This window comes from Varanus komodoensis, unplaced genomic scaffold, assembly GCF_004798865.1.
Source record: "Varanus komodoensis strain SLA01 unplaced genomic scaffold, ASM479886v1 scaffold40, whole genome shotgun sequence".
Classification (NCBI taxonomy): domain Eukaryota; kingdom Metazoa; phylum Chordata; class Lepidosauria; order Squamata; family Varanidae; genus Varanus; species Varanus komodoensis.
In genome coordinates this window covers 8,402,510-8,414,630 of record NW_025335942.1, presented here as the reverse complement: position 1 = coordinate 8,414,630, position 12,121 = coordinate 8,402,510, and the positions used below count along the sequence as shown (strand labels likewise).

The 12,121-nt window shown below is 42.5% G+C and overlaps 1 protein-coding gene across 11 annotated transcripts in view; it reads right to left on the bottom strand.

Moving 5' to 3' along the window:
- LOC123029740 (ankyrin repeat and KH domain-containing protein 1-like) overlaps positions 1 to 12,121 on the bottom strand; it is an 84,458-nt gene that overhangs the window by 71,849 nt on the left and 488 nt on the right. For 4 of the 11 annotated variants that reach the window (XM_044443012.1, XM_044443014.1, XM_044443015.1 and 1 more), the window contains exon 1: positions 805 to 873. The exons of the other annotated variants lie outside the window; for them this stretch is intronic. In XM_044443012.1, coding sequence (XP_044298947.1) covers positions 805 to 858 — 54 coding nt within the window. In that variant the 5' untranslated portion in view covers positions 859 to 873. Of the gene's footprint in view, positions 1 to 804; positions 874 to 12,121 lie in introns of those variants that run through there. 11 annotated transcript variants of the gene reach the window in all.

Below are 12,121 nucleotides of genomic sequence, written 5' to 3'. Positions count from 1 at the left end.
CTTAATAGCAAGGATAGCAGTGGGGGTTCTAGCATGTGTAACATTACAGAAGTAAAAATTCTTTCCCAAGGATGTTTTTAACTGTGAGCAGTTGAAAGGCATCTTATTTTAGCAAGTTGACTGTAGAAAAAACACATAAGATTGGGTGTGTAAATAAACACTATTACATAAGGGGTCTTTGCATTCAGTGTTAGTTTCATGTGGACCCAAACATACCAATCCTAAGGAAATTTATTTATGGGTTAAGTCCCACTGACTTCCAAGTAGCTGTGATTAACAAACAGGCTTAACCTATTTCTGTTGGAAAGAAGTGTACATCTAAATAATATTTTCAAATGAACTTTGCCTCTCAAGCACAGATCCAAGGACAACTTGATAACGGGTAGGTTGGTTAATGCATGTTATAACTAGAAGGTTGCCTTATTTCACTACTTTCTAGGCAAGGATAACAGAAAACAGAAAATATAGTTATGTCTGGCTTGTAAACATGCACATATCTAGGTGCAAGAATGACCCAAGGCAGCAACAAAAGCTCCTGTTTCAACCTTAAATGACAGCCATCTCCTAGAGAAACCTGGCCATTACCCATTAATAGTTAGGAGTATTAATATATGACCATACTCGAATTCTGAATGTTCTAGTGAATTAATATTAAAAATAAAAAGGACTAAAGTAATCCACTATATTTTTCTCAGTAAAAACTGTGAAAACATATTAATATAGAAGCAGTTAATGTTTCCCAAAGAGCCAAACACACACCCCAGAAAATTCGGTAAGAGACATCTGTTTAAGACAAAGTAATACCTTTCTTGTCCTTTTCCTCCAATGTGAATTGAATTCATGATTTGAAGAGCTCATCCAAAGCACATTTTGCCATTTCAGATATAACTGCAAACTATGTTTACTTGTTAGTTTTTAAGCCTTGTAGGTCATTAATTAAGCATAGCATGGGGGAGGGGGGGAATACAGGCAAGCAAAAGCTTTGACCCAGGTGCAAGTGACTATTTGGGGATCAGAAATATTACAACTGTAACATACCACAATGTATTTTGTGATGCCAAGAAAAAGGTATATCTGGGCTAGATTTTCCCCCCTAAAGTCAGTCCTCATGGCATAGCTGTGCCTCATCCTTACAGACATATAAGGTTTCAGCATATCTACCTATCTTCCATGTTGGATGGATCTGCATTTGATATGCAACCTGACTGCCATTTCCACATTTGGAAAAGAATTTTCCATTAATTGGTTAACAATCCTGAAGGCTTTTCATACTTCCGTGGAATGTGTGTCATGATGTGTTCAAACCACCTGGGAATATTTTACTTGCACATGTGATCCTTTCCTTATTGGCATACTTGGTGTAGTACCACATACCTCTTTCTCCACTCTTAATACACAAAATACAAATTAAAATGTGAGAATTATTTTGGTGTAAAATCTTACCCTGGCAGAGGGGGAAAGAAGAGAACGAATACATAGTGATACCCACACGCAATCTGGTTCTGAGATTCTGTATACTCCTAAAGCATAGGAATGGTCTAAGACCAATGGAATTCCAATTTTAGTTAAACAGAAAATATCAGCACAAGTAAAATGTCAAGTTTCCAGTAATTTGAAAGCCTTTAAAAATACTGGCTTTTCTTTTGTCCTCCACCAATTTTAAGGAAGACTGAAATTCATGCATTTTTTCTTTCAAACCAAAGTTTGTTTACTGCTTTATCAACATTATGTATCATAATGCCTATAAAATTATACTATTTAGCCTATTTATGAAATTTAGAAAGCTTTAAATATATTTAGGCCACTTTTAAGCTAAAAACTCTCTCCAAGTAGCTTGTGTGAAAGAATCCTATGTAGGTTTATGTTTAAAAAAAGCCAATCCAGTAAAGCATTCACCCAAGTGTTTACTGAATTACACCCTCAGAATCATGGATGCCTCCAAAGTCTTATTATCTGAACAACTAGAATTGTTTCATGCTTTTCAGCTATCCAGGGTTTAAAACAAACCCCAAGCAGCTGAAGCATGCAAAACAAGCCATGAACAAACTGCGGTGAATGGACACAGCGGCTCCCAGGCCCTATACTGCCTCCCACTGAGCTACACAAGCCAGAAATCGTTCAAGGGCTGGTATGGGAGGAATCCACACTTGCAACCCTGGATTGTTCTTGGGTTGCAAGAATCAGTTGCCCCTCTCACAACAACCCACAATTTGGCTCTTGAATTTCATTTTAATTTCATTCATCACATGTTTAAACCACCCAATAGCCAAAGCACTCTGGGCAGTTTGCAAAAAGTAAAAACCATAAAATATTGTAAGTACTAGAACCAAAAGGCTAAGACAATTGGTGCCTGGCAAGTCTCACTGGGGAAAATGTTCTATAATTAAGGGCCACTACTGAGAAGATCCTCTCCCCGTTGCCTCCTTCTGAGCCTCTCTCAGAGGAGGCACTCGCAGGAGGGCCCAAGATGATGAGCACAGTCACAGCACAGTCGGATGTTGCAAACAACAGCCCAGACATGGAGCATCCCTGGGTTTTTATTGAGTGGGAAGGAGATGGGTGCCCACAGCCAGCACATCCACACCTGCTTCGTAAACACGAAAACACGGGTGGCAGTGTTGTGTGTGCCAAGCCACATACAGCCACAGTATTAAGTAACAGCAGCATATTTGGATTTCAAGTTAAAACTTTATGGATTGTATCTGACGCCAGTCTAATTTAATTGCCATTCATTTCAATGGATCTATTCTACACAGGCCTAAAAGGGAATAAAACCCTATAACACTGAAAACGCTACATATTGTAGCATTTTGTAAAACTCTAGATAACCTTATGTAAAAGTCATAAAACATATTTTGGGTGAATTAAACCTCATCTCAAGAAGCTTCACTCACTGCAAAATATAAATGAAACTCATGGCAGGAGATTGAGCATAAAGTAAGTACATCACAAAACCCAAAGCTGAACTATGGACTGGTTTTAAGAGGGGATCATGCAAATGCATGGGGGACAAGCCTCTTTAATGACAGCAAGTGATGATGGCTGCATATTGCCTTCACCGTAAGAGGCAGCATGCCCTCGAGGAACATGTGCTACCATTGCATTCATGCCCTGCTTATGGACTTCCAATAACAGGGCATGTGGTTGGACCCTGAAAACAGAATCTTGGGCAGCAGTACTCTTCTTACGTTCATAAAACATTTCATCCAATGACTGAGTTTGCACAACACACTAAGTAACCGGAGGAGTCACTCATTGCATTGTTTGAACAACCCTTGCTGCTAAATCCAGATGACACACTAAGCCACAGGCAAGCCAAAGGGCCACAGAGCTTTGGCTGTAAACGGCCACGCCAAAACGCCCAAACCTTCCCATGCCAGGACAGCAGCCAAAAGGAGCACAGCCACAGAGGCACAGCAGGCAGGGACATTTCAGGGAAGACTGAAAATTGTTATGGAGTGCAACAACCAAACAAGATCTGGGACAAGTTCTAATGAGGTGCTCCCTTTTTTTCCCTTGAAAAAATAAAGACGAACAAATATGCACAAACACAGGAACATTAGCAACCCCTTGCAGTTACTTGGGGGTCTAGTGAAGAGGTGGAGGAGTGAAGTTTAACCCTTTCTTCCCAATTTCTATTAGCTCTGCTGCACAGGATTAAGATGCCAGAAGGACAATTCTGATTAGAAGGTGCTGTCGGACATACCCGTTCCCAACAACTGGTCAGTAGAAAGTGTTGCTTGGGGACTGGGAGTCAGCTTGCTCTGCAAGAGGCTGCACCTCCTCTGCAAGGCCAGCTTCCACAACGAATGCCTTTGCGTAACTGCATTCAGAGCACCAGCTACAAAGCTTAGGAAGCCACTCTCATGTGGCAACAGGATCCATCCACATCTTGGTTGCACAATTGCTTGGCTATTACAACAGTCTCTATGTAGGGCCACCCTTGAAGAGTGTTTGGATGTGTTATATTTAATGTGTTAATGCTAACGTTAATGCTTGCTGCTTTATTGTTTTTTCATTGTTGTACATCACCTCAGTGATATTAACAACACACACACAATAATCTGAGCAAGATTTTGTGCAAGGTGAAGCAGAAAAAGGCTGACTAAACAGGTCCTGATCCTAATCATGGAGAGGAATGTGCCATCCTGATGCACTAAATGTTTTTTTAACTTCAGTAGTTACTGAATATGATTGTACTTTAACTGTTTACAGAGACAAGTCATGCATGATTTTTAATTGTTTCACTATGCAAAAAAGCATATGTAATTGGCACTTCTGCTGTGTTTCTATCTTCCGCTATACTGTATTTTCATGGTATAAAGTGACCATTTAAAATAAAGATACTGCTAACACTTCATGTTTTATGATTATCCTACGCAGGGCAGGAGGACTGGTGGAAGCATTCACCTCCCTCTTCTCTTGCCTTGCCAAAACATTTAAAAGAGCTCATTTTGTTGGAGCGTTTCAGATATTTCCCCCCACCCGCCCCCAGCTGCTTCTCCAACTTCACAGGGCAGGCACTGCGGCTCCTCCTGTGCTGGCGGCTGGGGGAGTGGTGGGCCGCCAATTCCCCACTCCAAGGCTGTGTTTTGCCTAGAATCAAGGAATCTGGATTATCCTATGGCTTTGCAGACGCTGTCTAGGATTCCCAGACATGGTGTTCTGACCTTGGAATGGGAATGAGAGCTTTGATTCCCCTTTCAGGATGATGAAGAAAAGCAACCTTCGGATAGTGGTCCAAGCTATCCGCAGTCCTTCCAGCCTCCTCCTCTCCCCCTCCAAGAATCTACAGCAAAAAAGGCCTATCTAGCAGAAAATGAAGGGCAGGAGGATGGCAAGGTGAGGATCATCTCCACTGCTTCTCTGCTCTCTCTGCTCTGCAAGGGATGACCACATGCCTCCAAGCTCAACAGCTTGTGGTCGTCAACCGAGGGCTGCGCCTTAAACTCACCAGAGCAAGTTACAAGCAGTCTCCAGGTTATAAATGCCTGAGTTACTTATGAACAAATGCCATATTTACAAACTAACTGCCATAAAGCCTATTCAATTAAAAAATTGTGTTAAAGTCCTCCGTCAGCTTCACTGGCTTCCCATAGAAGTCCGAGCCCAATTCAAGGTGTTGGTGATGACCTATAAAGCCCTAAACGGCTTGGGTCCTGGTTACCGGAAGGAGCGCTTACGTCCATATGTGCCCACCCGCCCCTTGAGATCTGCGGGAGAGGCCCTTCTCCGGGAACCCTCCGTGAAGGAAATTAGGAGGGTGAGTACTCGGAGGAGGACTTTCTCTGCGGTGGCGCCCAATCTATGAAATGTGCTCCCCAGAGAGGTCCGCCTGGCGCCGTCGTTATTTGTTTTTCGGCGCCAGGCGAAGACCTTTTTATTCAAATGTCATTTTAATTGTTAACAGTATTTATTCATTTTATTCTTTGGCCAGGGTGACTTAATTTATACTGTTAATTTATATTATTCTATGGAAGTTTATTTATGGATGTGAGCCATCCCGAGGCTTCGGCGAATGGGGCGGCATATAAGTCTCTTAAATAAATAAATAAATAAATAAATAAATAAATAAATAAAAATTAAATTAAATTAAATTAAATTAAATTAAAATAAAATAAAATAAAATAAAGTCAAACAGCAGTAACAAACACAGGGACTTCTGGGGTTTTGTGCCCTACTGTGGAAAATCGTCATGACCATAAAGAGAGGAGAACTGAAAGGGGAGAGAGGGAGGCCTCCGAAGCATGCCTTCTTGCCCTGCCCATCCAACAGGGAAATCTCTCTGGCATTTCCTTGTACAAAGAGGTGGCACTGGTGAGTGAAGGGGAGGGTGGGAATAAGAACACAAGAATATAATAAATTAAGAGGAGGAAGAAACTATATACATATACTAAGACAAACATTTGGCCTACTCATGCTAAATGCTGAATGTACACGATCTGACTTAAACACAAATTGAACTTAAAGACCTTCTCAGAATGGAACTCATCCATAAGCCAGGGACTGCCTGAACCTATTTGAGCCCAACCCAAATATATAATTTCCGTTCTAGCACGTTTGATTACTGGGAAACATCAGATGCACACAGCATATAAACATGCCAACTAGATCTCACATTTGTTGCTCAATATGAAGATCTCATTGGATTTAGGGCACTGGAAAAAAGTTTTCAAAACGTTGACAATTCAGTATATTCATCAAAAAATATATTTGCTCTCTGATGAAGCAGAAAATGCAGGGAACTTGGGCAGCAACAAGTCTGGACCAGTGAGAATGTATTAAGCGGGAAGAAATACTCAATCAACTTGACAGAAAGGCCCAAGACCTCTTCCAGTTGCAGTTAATGATGCTATCTAGAGTCAGGAAAATAAATGCTGCTGATGCAGTATGTCATAGGCTGACTGTTACAAAACTTCAAATACTTATGAAGCTAGTCCTCACTATTTAAGGTTAGTAATCAGAATATAAATACAAATTTTTCTTTTGCGTAGAATATGCAAGAGGCTTATCTGTACTCCAACATATTGGATATTAGATATTCTATAATGGGGGTGGGCAGACTTCACTTTTGGGATCTGCTTTTTGTTTAACAGGCACCAATATGTTATTCATTTATTTACCTTTATATCCCACCTTTCCTTCAAGGAGCTCAAGGTGACTTACATGGTTCTCCTCCTTCCCATTTCTTCCTCACAATAATCCTGCAAAGCAGATTGGGCTGCAAGTCAGCCACTGGCTCCAAAGTCACCAACTGAGCTTTACAAACAAGTGAAAATTAAAAGCTCTTCTGAGCGCTACCACTACACGGAAGCCTTAGAAATGAAGAATACACTTTTAACTGAAGAATTCTGAGCCTGCAAATCTGTTTTAAGAACCAGAACTTAACTAGGTTTGCAGTTCTCACACACACACCAGCTCCTAGTTATCCCATCCCTCCCTTAAATTTAGTAGTATAACTGTGGTGATTGCTTTGTTGTTGCCATTGTCAAATTACCAAGAGTCAGAAATCCTTGCCAATGTATTTCGTATTACTCAGAGATCTACCAGTAAATTCTGATGCACCTTCTGCTTACCCTTACTGTGTAAGTCAATGATGGTATCTTGAATTCTAGAATTAATGGTATTCAAAATTCAAGGAGACAGCCAGCATGCATCATGTCCTGTACCACCTACCACTAGGACCAACGCAAGTGCATCATGCATTAGCCGAAATTGCCCCAAAGTCTTGACAACCTTATACTGCGAGCACTCAATCTAGCCCTGAACATAGACAACTATGAAAGACAGTTTTAGATCCATTAATCAAAAGAATTGCAAGTTTCCTGTCAAATGAAGCTAGGAAATGAACAGCACAAAGCTGCAGATCTTTGTATCCCCAACTCTCTGAGGATGGCTGAATCCCATGTGATAAATACCACCACCCTCCACTACAGAACTGCCAAACAATCACCGCATTACGAGCTGAATGAGAATAAGCTGTAGCAACATGACTCACGTTTGATTTTTTTTTTTTTTAAACAAAGCCACTTAAGTCTTGCTGGTAATTTCCTGGCCAGACACTGGGAAACACTCATCCATTTTAAAATGAATAAATCCACATTTATGGAGAAAAGATAATACACCCTTCCAACTTCCACTCACCTCTATGTTATTTATCTTCTAGCGACATTATTGCTCTACTTTTATCCTCCTTACATCACTAACTTCTCAATATGCAGATTAACTGCTCAGCAAAATGAACATTTCAGTTATTGTCACTGCAACCCCCAAACACTAGAGAACCAGGATGCCTTACTTCGACAACACAGCTGACTGCAGCACAATTCTATGTTATCACAGTAAAGGGGGGGAAGATACACACTGTCTCCGTGTGTACAAAGACTAGAATGTCGACTGAACAAGGTTTCAGGCAAAGAAAGGAAGCGTGGTACATTGCTCTTGGTTTTGTCTGTGGATCTGTTTTGCTCATGATTTCTACGGTAAAATACGATGTCAAAAACTCACTTCACTGGCTCCATTTACAAATATCCATTTTAGCCCAGCTTCAGAAAAGCAACCAGGCAGCAACTGAGCAGCGACAGTTCAGGTGGAGCCAAAACCTGCCCTGACATGCACGATCCCCAAGAGAGTTCTCCAGTACGTATTTTATATTCTCCCATACATGTGAATGGCTGCCATGAATGCCTCCGAGAAACACAGTGTGGAACGCCCACCCCAATGCCATGCATCTTGGCCTCCACTGGCAGGTGCGCCCATCTAATCCCTGGAACAGTCTGACAGCCTCCTGACCTTCCCTCAAGCCAGCACCTCAGAATCATCACCATGATGATCAACTTTTAGAAACATAGCATCTTTTCCCTCCTGCAAATACAAACATACTTCTAAATTGCCTATCTCTTTAAAATATTTCAAATAATTATTTCCACCGTCTTCATTTTCCAAACCAAATGTCTTTAAGATTATGAAGAAAAACATGATTTTTCCCATTTTAGAAGTCATTTCCTCTCACTTCAATTTAGTACAAATCCCATTAGATGTCCCTCCTGCCCTTGCAGAACCCTATGTCTCACATGTTGTGAAGAAAACAAAATATTCAAAAGTAGAAGTTTTTTAGCCCTATAGGAAGTAGGTCTTCCATGACACTTTGGAAGCCTTTTCTAGCCTTAACATATTTTATCTCTGCAGAAATCTTTTATATTAAGCAGCTGGCAGCTTGTTCAGCATTAACATATTAAATATGTGGTGCAATTAAATTGCAGCATTTATATGTAAGTCATTTACTTAGCTCCTCTCCTATTTTGATTAAAAATCAATCCACTGATTGACACGTTGAAATTATTATTCAATATTTATTAAAGGGTTGTTTGCAGTCTTGGCAACAGATGGACTGGGTGGCAAACAAACTCAGCTAAGTGTCCAATGGTCACTATCCAATCTTGTCAATTCTGCTAACACAAAATAAATTATTCTAGTGTAAGGGACCTTAAGTATACCACCAATAGTTTTGGCCTGTGCAGCAGGTTTTCTGGAAAACACATCACACAAATCAAAACTATTGCTGTACCCTGGAGGTCCTTTATCTTAGCCCAAGCTAACTTGCACTGGTGGCATGGCATAGCTGGATTCTGCCTGTTTCAGTAAGGCAAATCTTTTCCAGCAGCATGGAAAGAAGGCCTTGAACTCTTTGAGAGCTCAGCAGACATTATTATTAACAGCAGACAAGGTTTTCTTGAAAGACATCTTGCTCACTATTAGCAGTCCTCCCCTGAAATGTGCAGCTATAGCGGACTGTTAACAGGAGTTCCAGGGTGGACTATCATGGCCAAAATGATGTGACAGGAGCAAACTTGCTTAGGGCAGCTAGATTTAAACAAGCCTCCATATTCATGTGTTTGGCAGGAACTCTGGTTTACAGAGCAAAAGGAGCACTTAGGTAGGAGGGAGGTTTGAATGCCTTCCTCACCCAGAACTCATAATCCCAGAAGCTCTTCTCAGCGGAATGCTGCCACCAGAAGGGAAATCTGTTGCAAGGAACACCTTGCAATGGGGAAGGTGGTAAAGGACAGGCATGAAGACAGTTCAATTCCACCCATTTTTCCTTTTAGTTCTAATACCACTCCACTTTGCTACTGGTTTTTGATGTGATGTAAGCCTCCCAGAGAGCCTGTAGCTAGTGGGGCGGCATATAAATTGCATAAATGAAATAGTACATAAAATAAATAATGGGCAAATCCAGGTAAGCACAAGCCTGCCACCACAGCATCTAGTTTTGCCTTCAAATTCATTAGGGCAGTGGGGAGGCCCAGCAGGCTGTCCTGTGGAGGTTCTACGCTGCAGAACCACAGCTATCCTGGTACAGCACACTGGATGCACAGGGACTCCCCAGCAGGGAAGCTGATGCGGGAATGCTACAAGGCAGCTTTGAATTTCCAAAGAACAGCAGAGTACGAAGTAACAGACATGCAGAGCAGCAAAGCTTAGGAAATAAGTACAAAAATCTAAACATCAATTTCTCTTACTTCAAAATATAACTTTTTGTATTACAGCTGTTCTCCAAGCATTTTTATGTTTTGGTTTGTTTGTTTGTTTTTTAGCTTGAAAGTTGCTAGAGACCAGTGGAAACTAGTTTTGGTTTACAAATCACACATAGAACCAATAATCTTAAAATCTTTTTTCTTCACCATCAAAAACCAGCATCATATTATAAAAATTGCAGGGCCTAGGCCTAGTCATCCTTTCAACTGGTGAGCATTTAAGAAAAAATATTAAATTACACAACCGCTTTATTATGATAATCACTGGCCCCAGGCCAAGGCCTTGTTAACCTGCTTGATAATCTGGCCCTTGTCTAAATGTTATTGATTTCCATTGTCCATATAAACAATGAAGCATAGGGCCAAGTACAGATACTTTGTGTTGTTCCACAATTTTTCTGAGGGCCCCTTGGCTGAAGCTCAAAGACTAGTCTGAGAACCTGTGCTGTTATGTTCTCCCTTTGCTCCATTCAGGAGTTAGAGGGCTGTGATTCACCATTGTAAAGTGTATTTAATATCATCTGCCCTAAGTCCTGGGAGAAAATGGATCTGAAGACCTTTTCCAAACATTTACAATTGAAGAAGCTACAAATTTATTTCAAACCAAAAATTAAACTCTTTTAACATTCTAAAAGCATCCTTTAGAATACAAAGAAGTGCCATCAGAACCAAAACGCACACCTCAGGATTCCTATTAAAGTTGCTATATGGGTGGAATGTGGGGATACTTTTAAAGTATTTGCAATAAGTTAAAAGAACTCCTACAAAAAGAAGTTACCAATATATAAAAAATACATATAATGCAGCAAGTTGCAAACCAGAGACTGGGTTCAGGTAACATGATAACCCAGGTTGAGAGTGGGACACTGCTGAAACACGGCTTTTCGTGTTGTTTTACATTCAACTGCAATAACAAGCCATGGCTTGCTAATCACAAATCCATGATCTGCTGGTGGTTATGGTCTGGCTGTTCACCATGTGTTATTTCAGCTAGGTGTGGACAACAAGATAACCCACATTTCAACAACATGCTTAAATGGCAACCCTTGTCTGATCCTAGCCAATAACACAGGATTTTTGAAAGTGGGATTCTTTCTAACAATTAAGGTGCAATCCTATGCATGTTTAGATCGTTTTTTAATCTTACACCTCCCAGGGTTCCCCAGCCAGCCGTATCTACACATGCCCAGAAATCCCCCTTAGCCAGCAGTTTTTGCCAACTCCCCTGTCCACACACGCGCTGCAAGCCGAATTCAACAGTCTTCCCCAGACAACCCAATAATATTCCTATTCACCTCAGACAATGGAGCAAGTGAATATCTGCAAGCCTCACTATAAATTACATTGGCAAAGATACTTACTTTCTTAGGAATTAATGTGTCAAGAAGCAAAAAGAGAGTAACAAATAAATAAGCGAATAAACAATTGCACAGGAGTCTCCATAGCCTTTGAGGCACACTTAGGCATGCATCTGAAAAGTTACATAATATCTATCAGGTGCAGGCTGGGCTGAACTTTGCCTAAAAGTTTCAGGCGTTTCAGAAGTGCATTTCTGCTACACCCCGCTTTCCAGAGTCCGGCGTCGGGGACCGAGGCAGGCCATGTGCATCCGCGCAAGCCCCGCCATCCCGGCACGGCCGCCCTGCGCGGGGCAACGCAGGCGCTGTCGCAAGGCCCCGGCGGGATGCCGGGCGGACGCGGTCCTCCAGAGCGGGGGCCGGAGCGCGCCCGACTGAGGCGCTCCCTGGGCGAGCCTCCTTCCCGCAAGCACAGGCTGCCTCGCGGCGCGGGGAAGGGCGGCGGAGGGCAGGAAGCGGCGGCGCTCGCAGGCGGGCAGCGCTGCTGCCACGGGACGCGCAGGGCTCAACGTCCATCCTCCTGGGCCGCTCGCTCGCTCGCTCGCACGATGCGGCGGCGGCGGCGGCACCGGGGATCAGCCCGCCGCAGGTGCCCCCGCGCGCGCGGGCGGGCGAGGGCGGCGGCTGGGTGGGCCCGGCCCGTCCCACCCTCCGGCTTCCCCGCAGCCAGGCCGGCCTGCACGGCGAGCGCCGCGGCCGACGGGAGCGGCAGGCCCCGCGCGCGGG